Source organism: Anomaloglossus baeobatrachus, chromosome 3 (assembly GCF_048569485.1).
Source record: "Anomaloglossus baeobatrachus isolate aAnoBae1 chromosome 3, aAnoBae1.hap1, whole genome shotgun sequence".
NCBI lineage: Eukaryota > Metazoa > Chordata > Amphibia > Anura > Aromobatidae > Anomaloglossus > Anomaloglossus baeobatrachus.
This window is the reverse complement of record NC_134355.1, coordinates 123671024-123689613: the sequence shown is the minus strand read 5'-3', so window position 1 is coordinate 123689613 and position 18590 is coordinate 123671024. Positions and strand designations below refer to the sequence as shown.

The window sequence follows — 18590 nt, the reverse complement described above, 5'->3', positions numbered from 1 at the left end:
TGATGCACGGGAGGGTGTATAGGCAGAGGGGAGGGGTTACACTTTTTAAAGTGTAATACTTTGTGTGGCCTCCGGAGGCAGAAGCTATACACCCAATTGTCTGGGTCTCCCAATGGAGCGACAAAGAAAACAGGGACCAACCCTCGAACATACTGCGGGTGCGTTTTTACTGCGGTTTTTGCCGTGGGTGCGGAATTCTGCCAGAGGGTGCGGATTTTTCTTAAGAAAAGCAAATTTCCCAGTGCGCACAGACCCTTAGGATGCCAACTTCCGTGGCTAGGCATTGCCAGATTTCGGGCTGCTTAGTGTTTCCCATCACTCTGCCTTATTTACCCCCTGCTGCAAATTATAATTTTGTGTTGGTGGATCTTTTACCAAACGGAATTATGTGTACATGTTGTTCTGTGTTTATTTTTAATGCCTACCGAATAAAAATATTTTATCTTTATATAATGGCAATAGTTTGTATTCCAGGCAGCACTTGCAGATCAGGTAATGCTCCAACTTGGAACCATTCCAGAAGTTCTTCACCTAAACTTTCAACAGGATGGCGCCTGTGCCCATTTCCCCAGTGGTAAGAGATTGGCTGAATGGCAATTTCCATAACTGAATTGGAAGATGTGGCGATGTTGAGTGGTCTCCTCATTCACCTGACCTTATCCCCCCTTGACTTCTAAAATTGACGGCAATACGGATTTATTACATTAGGGTTCATGTGACTTTTTGCAAAGAGCATCAACTTTTTCATCACAAATGATGGAAATCATACAGAAGATGTTATTTAATATTCCAATTGAATAAAATGTTGTTAATAAATGTCATTTCTTGAAAATATATATTTTTACCTCTGTATCCAGACTTCAGGGACACCCTGTACATTGGCATTTGGCATCCATCAGTAAATCTTCTGTATGCATAACTCCAACCAAGGTGTAAATGGAGAATTAAGAATATTTCTTGAGCCAATATAAAACCTACCCTTCTCTGCCAGAGACACTCTGTAGTTCTCCAGGTATATAACCTTCAGTCTGTCCCCCACAACTGGATCATTGTTCACAATGTTTGCAACAGATGTAATTAATTTGATGATCATTTTCGCCATATGGTAGCCAGGAGCTGCCTGTAAATCATGGAGAAGTTTAATAGCATACATATAAAACGTCCAGACAGAGGAGTTTCTAATAATCATGAATGTAAATGATAATTTATCAATATGGCTGTATATAGAGTGAGATGGTGACTGGTTACATTGTATATGGCTGGTCCGTATCCCAAAGGTGGTTTTCTTCTGGGATGTAAACCTAAAATGTGGTGGTGGTACTTGTAGTGCCACAGGCTTTGTTAAGGAGCTCAAGGGCCAGGTTTACGGATAGCTGGGGAGACAAGCAGGTCTGGCTATCCACATACCCCTGCCCATGGGTCTGTCTTATGTTAATAAAATGTCTGTTTGTTTGACACATGGTCAGTCTGTCAGAAAAAGCTCAGAGAGGTGCTGGACACTGACAGGAGTCAATTTGGGGAGGCTGTGTGAAGCCCCTGGATCGAGTCATCTGAGGTAAAGGATTTGTGTGTGATGACCAGGACCATGCATAGAGGTCATGACACCTCTGGAAGAAACCCTCTGAAAGAAAGGGTTTGCTTCATCTGACTGGAGTCAATGACTGGGGGGTTGAGATTCCTCCACTCGGATACTGCAGCGAAGAAGTGGCATCCGAACCTGAGCGGCGTGTCGCCAGTCTAACGGACTTGAAAACCGCAAGTGTTATGTACCCGAAGTGCGGGTTATGTGTGTTTCAATAAACCAGCTGAAGTTTTAAATATGAAGTGTTCCTATCACTACCTTGTGGACCAAGCCAAGTGAGGGACTCCATGACACATAGTGAGGATTAGCATTCCAAATCATCTGGAATGTATTCCATATAAGCATACAGGCGTAAATTATGCGTTTCCGCTAATTACGGCTAATTCAGCTAATTACGTCGAAACGCGAAATTTACGCCTGTATGCTTATATGGAATAAATTCTTATAAATTACAGAAGATTTCGAGTCCGGTCCTTTGTTCAAGTTATATTGCGGATGCCTTCCTCAGACACGTGCACCTTGGATTGTGTGTCGCCTTGAACACTTTGTTTCTACATAGTGAGGTTTAGTTAGGATATGTCACAATAGAAAAAACGGGGTTCATAGGGCCAATTCACTCCTAATCAGAGAACGCAAACAAAATGGGTATTTCACATCAAGCAACTTTGAACTCTATTTTTGCTCTGATTTTCAAAAATAGTCTAAAATGTCTATGAATGACTAAACTTGGAATAATAGAATCGTTATAAACCAGATTATTTATTAACAGATTTATAGACTAGTTATACTATACTATACCTTTCCTCCGATCATAACTGTCCTTGGCACGAAGGTTTTGGACGGATCTTTCTTGATTCCTGGAAAATAATCAGTGTGTTATGAAAAACCGCACATTATAAAAAGTCTACACACTATCAAGTGACAGTACACAATTCCCTTGCTGGGTGATTCCTTTTCTTTTTTACAATCTATCTTTTGCTACATTCTTTATAAAGATGTGATGACTTTTAAAGGGAGACCCATGGTTTACTCTGACCGCAAAGAAAGAAATTGCAGACTATATAAAGCCAACAGATTTCCTAACATATTAAAGGAGGTTACCTAAATACAATGAAAGAAAAAAAAATATATAATTTCTAGATTAAGGTACTTTTACAACAATTTATTTTGTTGGGTTTTCAGTTATGGGTTAATTCTTTCCCTAGTCTCTTTTATGTTTGCTAACCTGAAATATGAAAAGTTAGCAAGTAGGTGGATCAGACCGAAGGAAGTAAAGGATGATGTACAGAGGCAGATTTCAGCCCAAAGTGAGTTATTACCGTATTTTTCGGACCATAAGACGCACTTTTTTCCCCCCAAATGTTGGGGGAAAGTGGGGGGTGCGTCTTATGGTCTGAATGTGGCTGCGGGGAATGTGGGTGCTGCGGTGGAGCGGGTCATCGGGGGCACGAGCAGGCTGTAGCAGCCTGCCGTGACCACGTGGACCCGCTCATTTAATATGCACGCCCATCCCCCGCCCATCATCCCTCAGCGCTGAAGCCGGAGCTGACAGGTGGGCGGGATGATGGGCGGGGGATAAACAGCCGGCTCGCATGATCACCCCTGGCAACTACGGCCTGGAGTGATCATGTGCGGCTGTATTCACTGCTCCCCGCGCGTCATCATCAGCGCGGGGAGCAGTGAATCAGTGAGTGTACAGTACTCACTGTTCCCTGCAGCATCGCTCGTCCTTCCGTCTGTGTCAGCGGCAGCGCCGCTGATTGGAGCCGTCCCCATTACCCTGCTGGATCGCGATCATCTCCTGTGTTTGTGCCGGCAGCTGAGTGGAGACAAGCGGCCGCACAGCGATGACGTCATCGCTGTGTGCACGTGTCCACACGCAGCGGCCGGGACACTGGCACAGACACAGGAGATGATCGCGATCCAGCAGGGTAATGGGGACGGCTCCAATCAGCGGCGCTGCCGCTGACACAGACGGAAGGACGAGCGATGCTGCAGGGAGTGAGGTAAAGTGAGGTGAGTATGAACGTTTATTTTTTTTATGTGCCACAGGATGCGGCCATACACCAGGATGGGGGCATATTATGAGCCGGATGGGGGCATATTATGAGCCGGATGGGGGCATATTATGAGCCAGATGGGGGCATATTATGAGCCAGATGGGGGCATATTATGAGCCAGATGGGGGCATATTATGAGCCGGATGGGGGCATATTATGAGCCGGATTGGGGCATATTATGAGCAGGATGGGGGCATATTATGAGCCGGATGGGGGCATATTATGAGCCGGATGGGGGCATATTATGAGCAGGATGGGGGCATATGATGAGCCGGATGGGGGCATATGATGAGCCGGATGGGGGCATATGATGAGCCAGATGGGGGCATATTATGAGCCGGATGGGGGCATATTATGAGCCGGATGGGGCATATTATGAGCCGGATGGGGGCATATTATGAGCAGGATGGGGGCATATTATGAGCCGGATGGGGCCATATGCCATGATGGGTTATATAGCAGAATGCGGCCACATGCCAGTATATAGCAGGATGCGGCCATATGGCAGGATTACGGTGTATAGCGGATGAGGGACATATACTGTATATACCAGGCAGGGAGGATCATTACCAGGATGCGGCACCTTAGTAGAGAATTTGGGGACATTACCCCCATAACAGTGTCAGCAGCAGATCCTCGCCCCATGACAGTGTGTCATGACCACATTTTTTGCTTAAAATTTTATTTTCCTATTTTCCTCCTCTAAAACCAGGGTGCGTCTTATAGTCCGGTGCGTCTTATAGTCCGAAAAATACGGTATATTGTTGGTCAGTGTTGAAGAAGCAGCTATTTTCCCCTGTTCTGTGTTCTGGCTCATTTCTTTCTTTTTCCACTACTATACAGCAAGAATTTAGAACCTCACTGAGGAGTATAATGGAGGTCGACCATACCTTTAGTCTATGGGTGCTCCAGACGTAGTTGACCACCCAGACCTTTAGTCTATGGGTGCGCCGGATGTAGTTGACCCCTCAGACTTTTAGTCTATGGGTGCTCGGCATGTAGTTAACCATCCAGACCTTTAATCTATGGGTGCTCCGGATGTAGTTTACCCCTCAGACCTTTAGTCTATGGGTTCTCCGGAAGTAGTTGAACGCCCAGACCTTTAGTCTATGGGTGCTTCGGATGTAGTTGACCCCTCACACCTTTAATCTATGGGTTCTTGGAAAGTAGTTTAAGGCTTTTTACAATATGAACAATCAATAACTTGATGTTTTTTCTCCATACAGTTTGCAAAATTGTTGGCTGTATATTCACTGTTTACAAAGAGCAATATGCTGACAAAAATAATATTTCTTAGGCCTGTAAAAGCCATGAGACTATCTGACATGTTTACATGGATCAATGATCTTACAACACGCATACTAACAATTATCGTTTATATATATATATATATATATATATAAAAAAAGAGTCCTAACACATTTATTTCTGCATATTACACATAGGTTTTCTTTTTCGGTGTTCATAAGAGCTGAATACCAAAAATGTTAGGATATTTTTAAAATCGAGAATATTTGCAAAGTTGATTCCTATTTTATTTCAGATGTAATAAAATGCTTACAAATTATACAGCCTCTAAAAATAATTTATTTGCAGTTTTAGACATTTTAATAATGGGAGAACAGATTTGTTTCCTCTCCCATAAAATATTAGCCCTTTTTGGTGAAAATAATGTTTCGACTAAGATTTGTCTATTGTAAAATCTAGCAGCTTTAATGAAGCTCATATTTGATGTCCGTGTTGTAAAAGTGTCAAGACATTGCTACTGCCACCTTCAATGATTTAAGGTGTCTTTTATACTTGTTAGGCGTCAGTTACACTTGTGCATAGCTTCCGATGCAAGAGCATTGGAAGTGAGATGATAATGACCCTCTGCTGCGAACATCAGCTGAGGATCATGCGACTGTGATGTGATCTTGCAATCGGATCACAGCAGCGGAGAAGAGGGAGGGAGCACTTTCTTCCTCTCCTCCCCGGCCTGTCCCTGCGTAGATCGCACTGTGGTCGGATGATATGCTAGTGCAGTGCGATGTTTCACACGCACCCATAGACTTGTATGGGTGTGACTGTCCCATAGAATAACACTGGTCCGAGTGCTAACCGATAAAACAATGGATAGCACTCAGCCCAATATTATACGCTCCTGTGAGTGTCCCCTGATGTTGTAAAGTTCATATTACCTTGTTCCTTATTTATACTCCTGTACTAAGAGTTTTAGGCCATAATTGTATTTGGACAGGCATCACAAATTCCAAAAACATCACCCTCTAAACCTAATTTCACATAGAGGCACACAGGTTTAAAACCATGTTTTAACACATCCCATCATTTGGACATATTCTTACTTTAATTGTAAAATTACCATGATGCCGCTCCTGAGAATTATAGGGCATTAAGTCACTAGTAATCTAAGGGTACTTACTGTTGTACAGGGTAATAATGTGTAAACAATTCAGTATCTGTCTTTTGTATTCATGGATTCTCTTGACTTGGACATCAAACAAGGATGACGGGTTAATTTTCACTTTGTATTCATTTTCTAGGTAGGCCGCAAACTTAAGCTTATTTTCCTGGCAATTAGAAAAACACCACAATCATTAGTGGAGACGAGCTCTGAACAAGAATACCAAAGAGGAAGATGATAGACTGTGAAAATATAAGAAAAAGATCTAGACGATGTGATGAACGCCATCTCCTCACAGCATGCCCGGCTTCTGAATTTCCACTAACTGGGGATGAGATTTTATAATGACGATTACAGATGTAATAACAATGGTGTTTTATATCAGTTTAAAAAACAAACTAATGACATAAACTGCATTAGATATATGAAAAAAACACAAACCTCTAAATAAATCTGGATTATCCTAAAGTAACAAAATTAATTGTAAGCCTGCCATGAGCAGGGGCAGCTTTTCTCCAAAAATTGTGCCACTATCTGGGTTTATGTGTAATAACTTTCTCTTAGGCCCCCTTCATACATCCGTGAAAAAAAACACGTTTTACACGGACCGTGTTGAAGGTGCATATGGCCCTCTGTGTGCCATGATTTTGGCACACGTGTGTTCTCTGTGTGCCATCTCTGATAGCACACAGAGAGCAGGAACTTTTTACTCACCTGTCCCTGGCGCTGCTGCTTCCGGGTCCGTGGTGCAGTGAATATGCAATGAGCGGGCCTGGAAGCAAGTGACAGCAGCGCTAAAGACAGCAGCGCTAAAGACAGGTGAGTATAGAAAATCATTTTATTTCAAAGACACATGTTTTCTCCGGTACGTGTGACACTGATGTCACACGAATCACATCAGTGTGTGGTCCGTGTGACATCAGTGCTGCCGGAGAAAGACAAACTTGTCTCAGTGCGGAACACACAGACACGAGTGTGCTCCATACAGACACACATCCGTGAAAAAACACTGTTGTGTGCACCATTGATTTTAATGGGTCTGCGTATGTCCATGTCTCCGGTACTTATGGAAACAGACGTCATATGTACCAGAATCCCGGACGCATGAAGGAGGCCTAAAGTTGTTAACTACAGCCCCTCTTGGTGAAGCATAGTAAGCTTTTGGTGAGCAGAGCATGATGCTGAAAGTGAAACGTTCTGTACAATTTGCAATATAGCCCATGATTATAATATTGTAAAAAGGCGCTGAACGTTACAGAATGTAATACATGAGAAAATGTTTACTACTCATGATTGTGTCCATGGAGCAGCAGGTTCAGGTAATATCAGGAAAAAAAATAGGTAAAAGAAAAGGATAAAATGTGTTTCAATTATCTAATAATGGACAGTATATCATGTATGTAGTTGGTGACTTGTGGCAACTGGGGGCCTAGTGGTCACTTATGGCCCCCAGGGTTCACTGCAGTCCCTGACTCCCTTACCATAATACACTGATATAAATGGCTCCTCTTTACAGTGAGTGGGACATATACAATACAGATGAGTGCACTCACTTAGCTTACTTTCATGCTGGACTAGGAAGCATATATGAGGCTAAAGGCTGCTTTAAACCTTACAATTACACATGCGATCTCGTATGCGATCGCACATGCCTCCATCGTATGTGCGGCACGTTCAATTTGTTGCCCGTGTCACACAAACGATTAAATCCCGTCACATGTACTTACCCTTCCGTACGACCTTGATGTGGGCGGCGAACATCCACTTCCTGGAGTGAGAGGGACGTTCGGCGTCACAGCGACGTCACACAGTGGCCGGCCAATAGAAGCGGAGGGGCGGAGATGAGCGGGACGTAAACATCCTAACCACCTCCTTCCTTCCGCATTGCCGGCGGGACGCAGGACGCAGGTAAGCTGAGTTCATCGTTCCCGGGGTGTCACACACAGCGATGTGTGCTGCCTCGGGAACATTGAACAACCGGACGATCAATTTTTAGAAATGGAACCACGTGTATGCGATCAACGGTTTTTCGTTCAGTCGCAATCGCTACAACAACACTAACGATGCCGGATGTGCGTCACTTACGACGTGACCCCATTGACACATCGTTAGATATACTGTAGTGTGTAAAGCCCGCTTAAGACTATGTTCACACACTGCATCTTTTCTTAACCACAAAGATGCAGCGTTTTTACCGTATTTTGCCCAAAGCGTTTTTCAAGTCAAATCTATTGACTGGAAGGGCTCAAAAACGCTGGAAAAAAAAAACGCAAAAAGAATTGACGTGCTGCACCTTCAAAAACGCAGCCAAAAAAAGACGCACTGTGTAGACAGCAAAACCAAAATCTCAGACTTTGCTGGAAGAAGGAAATGCATGCATTTAAGTGCATCTCTGGGACCTCAAAAATGCACCAAAAACACAATTAAAGGGGCTTTACACACTACGACATCGCTAATGCGAACTCGTTGGGGTCACGGAATTGGTGACGCACAACGCCGCATTAGCAATGCCGTTGTGTGTGACACCTATAAGCGATTTTGCATTGTCGCAAAAACGTGCAAATCGCTCATCGGTGACATGGGGGTCCATTCTCAAATATCGTTACTGCAGCAGTAACGAAGTTGTTCCTCGTTCCTGTGGCAGCACACATCGCTCCGTGTGACACCGCAGGAACGAGGACCCTCTCCTTACCTGCCTCCCGGCTGCTATACGGAAGGAAGGAGGTGGGCGGGATGTTACCTCCCGCTCATCTCCGCCCCTCCGCTTCTATTGGGCGGCGGTTCAGTGACGCAGCTGTGACGTCGCTGTGACGCTGAACGAACCGCCCCCTTAGAAAGGAGGCGGTTTGCCGGTCACAGCGACGTCGCCGGACAGGTAAGTATAGTGTGACGGGTCTGGGCGATGTTGTGCGGCACGGGCAGCGATTTGCCTGTGTCGCACAACAGATGGGGGCGGGTACCCACGCTAGCGATATCGGTACCGATATTGCAGAGTGTAAAGTAGCCTTAAAAGATGCCCTTTGTGAACATAGCCTAAACCTCTGCTATGAACTGGGCAATACAGGATGGTAAATGTAATGCATGGTCCTGGAGTCCTAATATATCTTATATGTTGTGATTTAAAGGTGTGCATAAATAATAAACCCCACAACCCTACACCACGTACCTGCTTCACTTTGGCTATATCATGAACAAAACTCTCGTCACCAACGAAATCCAACAATTTTCTCAGCTGACTTAAGTCGGTCACAAAATCTTCCCCAATTTTCTGTACAGGCAGAAAAGAAAAAAAAAAACATTTTAGCTCTGCACCCATAGGGTAGAATGAAATCCACCCTTAATTAAAGTGTGGCACAAATAAGTTGCCATTATATGTAGAATTAAGACACAAAAAATTAATTAAAAGGGTTTTCACATCTTGCAAGAACAGGCGTCCCACATTGCTTGGTGTCTCTGTAATTTCCATAAACAAAGAGACTCACTAGTCATATTCTTGAGGTGCAAAGTCCCCCAAAAATTGGATCCGCCCAACACCAGCAGTCAGGCTTCACAAAACAAAACCATAAGACCCCATTAGTTAATAGAACATGCTACAAATTCAAATGAAATAAATGTGTTGAAAATGAAAAAAGATAAGATACACGTGGGTTTTTAGGGAATTTGGTTTGGTTTTCAATTGTCCTCTTGCTGCCACCACTAGGGGGCTCTAGGGTGACACGTTACCTCCGCAATGATGTCTGCTAGGCCGGGGTTGCACAACATTAGCCATCTCCTTGGAGTGATGCCATTTGTCTTGTTCTGAAATTTATGTGGCTCAATGTCATAGAAATCCTTGAAGCTAAAATATAAAAAACAGATCAGGATGTATTAGCTGCTGTTTCATCAATGAACGAGCTGTACGATGTGCGGCACAATGACATGTGCTACCAAATTAAAGGGAACCTGTCAAGTGCAATATGTACCCAGAACCACGAGCAGTCCTGGGTGCATATTGCTAATCCCTGCCTAACCATCCCTGTATACACTAGCATAGATAAAGAGATCTTTAGAAAAAGTATATCTAAAGATCCTTTACGATATGCTAATGATGCAGGGATAAGTCGCAAAGGTGTTACTTCCCTCGACTAGTCCGCCCTCTTAGCATGTTAGCACGTTCACAGAGGAATGTTAACATGCTATTCAATGCCCAGCGTCATCGGCGGTGATGCATGTACCTATGTCTGTTGTCACTACCTCAGATATCGGGTTTAGGGTCAGTGCGCATAAAAGTAAAGATGTGTCGTTGCTTACCAAATAGTCAATAACCAGCAAAGCAAAGGTACTAAACAATTGTGGTCACAATTAAAATGTAACTTTTAATATCCAAGTTAAAATTCTTATATACCACACAACATAAATGGTTGTAAAACCAACGAAAGATTGGAGCTAATGTTAGGCTCCTGTCATTACCCAGTTACAACTCTACCGAAATAACACTAGTTGAGACAAGAGAGAAAGCTGTCCCATATATAATGTATACAGTTAGTGATCCACAGCAAAAATGTACATTCGGTAGGAGTCACCCCACCGAAATAACAATAATTGAGACCAGAGTGTAAAACTGTCTCATAAATAGTGTGTACAATTTATAATCCACAGCGATAAATAACCATGACAAAGGTCTCACTGTAAAGAATGAAGCAAAAATAGTTGTCCAGTAACAGGGGGGGGCACCAATCAGCCTCACAATACCCCTTAAGGCCCCGTCACACTAAGCAACATCGCTAGCAACATCGCTGGTAACGAACAACTTTTGTGACGTTGCTAGCGATGTTGCTGTGTGTGACATCCAGCAACAACCTGGCCCCTGCTGTGAGGTCCTTGGTTGTTGCTGAATGTCCTGGGCCATTTTTTAGTTGTTGCTCTCCCGCTGTGAAGCACAGATCGCTGTGTGTGACAGCGAGACAGCAACAACTAAATGTGCAGGCAGCAGGAGCCGGCTTCTGTGGAGGCTGGTAACCAATGTAAACATCGGGTAACCAAGAAGCCCTGTCCTTGGTTACCCGATATTTACCTTTGTTACCAGCCTCCGCCTCTCTCACTGTCAGTGCCGGCTCCTGCTCTGTGCACATTTAGCTGCAGCACACATCAGGTAATTAACCCGATGTGTGCTGTAACTAGGAGAGCAGGGAGCCAGCGCTAAGCATTGTGCGCTGCTCCCTGCTCTGTGCACATTTAGCTGCAGCACACATCGGGTTAATTAACCCGATGTGTGCTGTAACTAGGAGACTGGGGGCTTGTCACTGGTTGCTGGTGAGCTCACCAGCAACTTGTGTAGCCACGCTCCAGCGATCCCTGCCAGGTCAGGTTGCTGGTGGGATCGCTGGAGCGTCGCAGTGTGACATCTCACCAGCAACCTCCTAGCAACTTACCAGCGATCCCTATCGTTGTTGGGATCGCTGGTAAGTTGCTTAGTGTGACTGGACCTTTAGCTGGCAACAATCTGACCTGATACTTTCTTAGACCTCCCGACGCATTTCTTAATTTAGCTTAATCCTCAGGGGACTGTGGTCAAGAAATTACAGCTTCATTTAGAAGACGGACATCCAGCATACTGTATCCGGGCTGGCATAAAGCCAGTGCGCATAATCAGCAGTCCCAGCACTTCCGGACATGCACAGTATGAAGCTGGGTGTACGCGTCCCGGCTTCAGAGAGGTCTAGTGCGCAAGACCGGAAGTGCTGGGACTTCTTATCATGCGCACTGAGCCAAACCTGGCATCTGATGTGGTGACAATGGACATAGGTACGCGCGTCACTGCTGAAGACGCCGGGCATTGAATAGCATGTTAGCACTCCCCTGTGGGCGTACTAACATGCTAAGAGAGCAAACTAGTTGGGGTTATAAGCCTTGCAACTAGTCCCTGGCCTCATTAGTATATCATAAAGAATCTTTAGAAATACCTTTTCTAAAGATCTGTTTATCTATGCTAGTGTATACAGGGACAGTTAGAGGTACTTTGCACACTACGACATCGCAGGTGCGATGTCGGTGGGGTCAAATTAAAAGTGACGCACTTCCGGCATCGCATGCGACATCGTAGTGTGTAAAGGCTCGATGATACGATTAACGAGCGCAAAAGCGTCGTAATCGTATCATCGCTGCAGCGTCAGCGTAATCCATAATTACGCTGACGCGATAGTCCGATGTTGTTCCTCGCTCCTGCGGCAGCACACATCGCTGTGTGTGAAGCCGCAGGAGCGAGGAACATCTCCTACCGGCGTCACTGCGGCTTCCGTAGAATATGCGGATGGAAGGAGATGGGCGGGATGTTTACATCCCACTCATCTCCGCCCCTCCGCTCCGATTGGCCGCCTGGCGTGTGACGTCGCTATGACGCCGCACGACCCGCCCCCTTAACAAGGAGGCGGGTCGCCAGCCAGAGCGACGGTCGCAGGACAGGTGAGTCCATGTGAAGCTGCCGTAGCGATAATGTTCGCTACGCCAGCTATCACAAGGATATCGCTGCTGCGACGGGGGCGGGTACTATCGCGCTCGGCATCGCAGCATCGGCCTGCGATGTCGCAGCGTGCAAAGTACCCCTTAGGCAGGGATTAGATTAGCAATATGCACCCAGAACTGCTTGTGGCTCTGGGTGCTATTGGACCTGACAGGTTCCCTTTAACTTAGGTTGGAAAAGCAAATTTTATTAAAAGACTAAAGGCTACTTTACATGCTGCGACATCGCTAGCGATCTCATTAGCGATGTGAAATTCTAGAGCGCAAGTGCGATCTTTCGAGATCGTACATAGGTCATTTTACGCATGTGCGATCTCGACAGGTCGCACTTGCGATCTAGAATTTCACATCGCTAATGAGATCGCTAGCGATGTCGCAGAATGTAAAGTAGCCTTTACTCAATTTACACATCTCTGAGCATAGATATATCATGCAGGAAATGTTTATCATTCAAATACATGGTTCATTCACTAGAGAACAACAAGTAGCGCACCTTTGTGATAAATGTTATTATTTTGTAATTCGTTACTCTGCGTTAACCCCTTAAGAACCGAGCCACTTTGTACACTAAAGAGTGAACCTCATTTCTCAATTGTATCCAACGTCACTGTACGAGGTTATAACTCTGGAACGATTCAACATATCCCAGTGATTCTGAGACTGTTATTTCAGGATACGTACTTCATATCAGTGGTAAATTTTGGTTGATATAATTTGGGTTTACTTATGAAAATATTGAACATTTGGCAAAAAAAATTTGAAAATGTTACAATTTTCAAACTTTGAAATTTTATGGGCTTAAACCAGAGTTATGTCACACAAAAATAACATTTCTCACATGTCTACTTTTTATCAGCAACAGTTTTTGAAACATATTTTTTTGGTTAGGAAGTTTTTGCTTTTGCAGGAGCTCGGTTGTCAGCTAAGCCAAGCTCCTGCGGTGATCGTGTGGGGAAGCGCTCATATTTCAGCACCTCCCGCCGATCACGTGCTGGGATCTGACCAATCACATCGATCAGAGAGCGGGGACAGCTGTAATTGGACCTTGTGTCTCTTCCAGAGCTGGTCAGCTGTCGGTGACTGTGAGTTTTAACATAGTGACAGTTCAATTGCTAATTTATACAGAGGCCTTCAATAAAAAAAACATATGGCAAAGTATGCCATTCTAATGCCCACCCACTTCAATACATTGTAAGTGCCCACTGGAGGTGTATGTTGGAAAATGACACTTAGGCCCCTTTCACACATCAGTTTTTTGCCATCAGTCACAATCCGTCAAATTTTCAAAAAAAAAAGGATCCAACGACTGATGCCGCTGGATCCGTTTTTTCCTCATCACTTGTATTAGCGACGGATTGCAACGGATGGCCTCACATTTTATCCGTCGTCAGATCCGTCGAAAAATGTTTGTCCGTTGGAGAAAATATCCGTAATAACCTTTTTTTGTGTACATTGAAAAAACGGATCCGTCGCCATCCATCAATTGGTAGAATGGAAGCCTATGGGTGCAGAATTCGTCGTCATCCATCAAATGACGAAATCCGGCAATGGATTTCGTTTTTTTAACTGAGCATGCTCCAATTATTATTTAGCCCCCAGCTAGTCGGATCCGTCGCATCAGTTTTGCCACAATCTGCAACGGATCCGTTGATCCGTCGAGAAAATGGATTGTGACTGATGTCAAAAAACTGATGTGTGAAAGAGGCCTTAAAGGGTAACTGTATTTTCAAGTAATGTTTCAAAATAAGGTGTCCAGAGTTTACATAAAGACAATACTACATGTGGCCATTATATGATTTGTATCCTGCATTTTCACAAGTTTTCCCATCTGTATCCCCTTAATTTGCAATCCACTGAGCTGTTGTGAGGCGACTAGTTCCCATATAAAGCACAGCACACAAAGAAGGATTCCTGCTCCATTCTATCTATTGAGAGAAGCAGCAACATGGAGGAAATTATATAGCTGTACTGAGCAGTGTAGATGTGAATCCTGTTTTGGGGGTGAGAGAAAAAAAACTTCTTATACAACACAGTACAATCTTTCAGTGTCTCCCTCTGCTGGTTTTCTCACTCCTCTCCATAGTGTATAAAGGCCCTGTCACACACAGAGATAAATCTTTGGCAGATCTGTGGTTGCAGTGAAATCATGGACATATTGTTCCATTTGTACACAGCCACAAACCTGGCACTGATTGTCCACAATTTCACTGCAACCACAGATCTGCCAAAGATTTATCTCTGTGTGTGACAGGGCCTTAAGAGGTGTACCATAACTCCTCACTGTACTGGCAGTCCATCTTCTCTTAAGCAAGATGGATTGGACTGGGGAGGGGGGCAGGAGGGGAAGAAGTGGCTGATAAGTGGAGAAAAATGGATATTTCTTTGATAAGATACATTACAAAGTTTCTTCTAATCACATGTACTATTGATTTATATAAAGTTTGTTAAAAGTATGATTCTCACAGAGGCTGGGTAGCCTCCAATGTTCATTTGGTTATAACTTGAAAAAACTTTAATAAAAACATTTAATTTAAAAAAAAAGTATGATTCTCGTTTAAAGCCTGTGAATTTTGGCAGGACCATCTGACCCTCTAATGTGTATTGGGACGTCTGAGTCCTCACAGACAGATGATGTTGGAAAATAGAAAATAGGTTGGATTATATACACTAGATTGTTTTACTTCATGAAGATACGGTTCTGCCTATTTCACCAGCATTGAAAACATATTAATTATTTGTAAAAAGGAATTGGGAGATAGCCGTCACATGAACAGACATTCAACTAATAGCTATAACAGGTATATCGCCCCCATACACATTAGGGTAACATAGGCTGATCCCACCGTCATCTATGGGGAAGATATGGCTTTTCAGATTTCGGGCTGACAATTTTTTGTTGAGTTGGAAATGTCTCTCATAGAGAACACCGGACAGGAGCGCTCCTGTGTATGGGAGGATCTTGCGAAAGCTATCAGCAGAACGATCAGCCGAACCATTGCTTTAGACTTTTAAACATTACATGTCAAGAAGTGTTAGCAATAAAAACCTAAAAAACAAAACCACCAAATTTGGAACTAGGACAGCCGACGTCTACAGAAACCTTTTCTAATGGAGCGAGTGTGCCGAGTACTTACACCGAGTTCTTTACGATTTCAGAGTGGATCCTGGCCACTCCATTGACAGCATGAGATCCGATCACACACAAATGAGCCATGTTTATCCTCTTACAGTCGCCTTCTTCGATAATGGACATCCTACGCAGACGTTCCATATCCCCAGGATACAAGGCCAGCACTTCCTGTAAATGGATAAGAAGAAACATTTTTTCTTAAGACATCCCTGGTATAGTACAGCCATGAATAATGGTCATTACTAAATTCAAGGTAACGCAAGGTCCTGTGTTCCAGCAGTGCAGAGCTTAAGATCGGCCCATCCTGAAAATTTTCTGCCATTTGCCTGTGGTTTTCAATTTTATCACAAATGATATTTCCAGTCTTATTCTGGAGTTGATCCTAAACCCAACTATTAGAGACATCAATGTCTTGTGCATCATATAAGGATTAGGGATGATTGAATACCTCAAATATTCGGCTTCGCAAATATCCGACGAATAGGTCGCCGCTATGCGAATATTCAATGCGCAATGTAAATCTATGGGAAGCTCGAATAGTTCTGAATAGTTCTTATTCGGGTTTCCCATAGACTTACATTGCGCATCGAATATTCGCAAATAGTCGAATAGCAGCTACCTATTCGGCAAATATTCGCAAAGCCACATATTTGAGGTATTCGATCATCCCTAATAATGATCCTAACCGTGAAGTAATATTCTCAATTGTTCATTCTATTATGTATCCCAGGGTGAATTAGGCTAAGTTCACACTTCAGTTGTTTTGCATCAGTCACATGCGTTGCTTGACGCATGTGACTGATGCGTTGTACAACGGATGACAACGGTGACAAAGAAAAGAATTTCTTTGTCGGACTCCGTTGTGTGCTGGGGGCGGAGTTTGGGGGGCGGAGCTCGGGGGGCGGAGTTCGGGGGCGGAGCTGAGGACGTCAGTGCCGCAGTCTGCATGGCTGGGGACAGGTGAGTGAGTGAGTGTGTGAGTGTGAGAGTGTGTGTGTGTGTGTGTGTGTGTGTGTGTGTGTGTGTGTGTGTCTACATGCGTGTGTACAGGCGGAGTGCGGGAGGGGCGGAGCCGAGAGGTGAAGTGTCGGCCTCCTTGCACAGTGTATCCAGGGTAAATATCGGGTAACTAAAAGCAAAGCACTTTTTGCTTGGTTACCCGATATTTATCTTGGATACCAGCTTAGCGCGGGCTCCGTGCACCTGTAACCAATGTAAATATCAAGTAACTAACCAAAGCGCATTGCTTGGTTACCCGATGTTTATCCTGGTTACGGGGGCGGGGAGCCAGAGAGCGCGTGCGTAGCAAAATCCTACGGATCGCGCTGCTCAAAAAACGTTACATGCTGCGTTGCTCCCGCCCGGCGGTTAGTTAAAAAACAACTGACCGCGACGCAGCGGATGCAACGCAGCATCATCAGTCACAATCCGTCACTAATAGAAGCCTATGGGGGAAAACAGGATTCCTGCAAAATATTTTGCAGGATACCGTAATTCCTCAAGGCTACGGATTGTGACTGATGCAAAACAACTGAAGTGTGAACTTAGCCTTAATCAATTTATGACAGAATAGGCCGAACTAGTGATATGTGACCCACAGACAAGTCCGCAGCCCTTACATCTAGGTGCTTCTGATTGATTGCATAGATGATCTCCAGGTGGCGGGGCAGCAGCTTCTCAAACAAGTGCACCGGCCAACGCTCCAGAGCCTCGGGCAGCACGGTGTGGTTGGTATATGCACAAGTCCTCTTTGTTACGTCCCAGGCCTGGAGGAAGGAACACACATCATCACGGTAAATACACCAGAGGAGAGTACACCGGGTGCAACCAACAGTCAACATTAATAAGGAATTTTCTTTTTTTATTGCTTAAAATATTGAAGAGATTAACATGCTCTATTATTTTTATAAAAAAAAATAAAATCAACTATAGACTTACCATATTTTTTTTGTTTTATAAGACGCACCGAATTATAAGACGCACCCCAAATTTAGAGATAAAAGAGGTAAAAAATGGGGTCCGTCTTATACTCTGGTGTTGTCTGGTGTTGCGGCAGCGGTGGTAGAGAGGAGTCACAGGAGGCAGGGGCGGTGCTGGTGGGGTCTGTGCTGTCAGAGGTGGGTTCTGTGCTGGCAGGGTTAGGGTCTGCGCTGGCAGCGGTCGGGCTGGCTGTGCTAGTAATGTGGAACAGGCCGGTGCGGCGGTGTTCCAGATGTTCTGTCGGCGGTGCGGGCTTCAAGGAAATGACGGCAGGAGTGGCGCGTGTGCAGATTGAGGGCTCAGCTCAAGGATAAGATCTTGAGCTGATACCTCCATCTGCGCACCTGCCGACTCCAGTCGCCATCATAAATCAGAGGATTTATTTTGGATTGGGTCTCATTACTATTGTCTTTGGTGTTTTTTTAATATGTCTGCACTGTGTTGTAGTTTGTATGTGTGTTTTTAAACTTTTTGATACACAAATAAAAATCGTATTATATTATACTAATTCTGGAGTGAGTGCCTTGTGGTCAAGCGCTTTTCTTGTGATTGATATAGTTGGTGTTGCTTGACAGGTGCACCCCCCTATTCCTGATAAATTTACCGTATAAACTATGGCTGTGCACTTCTAATTGTTTTTTCCGGGCGCCATCATTTGAAGCCGGAGCATCTAGAACACCCACTGTACCGCCCTGCTTCACACAGCCACCAAAGCCTGCACAGACAGCCAACCGCACAGCCGCCCGCACAAAGAGGCAGCCAGCCGGCCGTACGCACAGAGAGGCAGCCAGCCGGCCGCCCGCACAGACAGGCAGCCAGTCAGCCGCACTCACAGAGGCAGACAGGTGGCTAGCCGCCCACACAGACAGCTGGCCGCACAGAGAGACAGTCGCTCGCCCGCCTGCACAGAGATCCGCCCGCACGGAGAGGTAGCCA

The 18590-nt window shown here is 44.6% G+C and overlaps 1 protein-coding gene across 1 annotated transcript in view; it reads right to left on the bottom strand.

Annotated features, from left to right (window-relative positions):
- PYGB (glycogen phosphorylase B) overlaps window positions 1-18590 on the bottom strand; it is a 153262-nt gene that overhangs the window by 37442 nt on the left and 97230 nt on the right. Inside the window, exons 10-16 of the mRNA XM_075339420.1 lie at window positions 17294-17440; window positions 15679-15842; window positions 9770-9884; window positions 9213-9314; window positions 6065-6212; window positions 2381-2439; window positions 979-1120 (exon numbers count right to left, since the gene is read on the bottom strand). Of these exons, the coding sequence (XP_075195535.1) occupies window positions 979-1120; window positions 2381-2439; window positions 6065-6212; window positions 9213-9314; window positions 9770-9884; window positions 15679-15842; window positions 17294-17440 (877 nt within the window). The remainder of the gene's footprint in view (window positions 1-978; window positions 1121-2380; window positions 2440-6064; window positions 6213-9212; window positions 9315-9769; window positions 9885-15678; window positions 15843-17293; window positions 17441-18590) is intronic.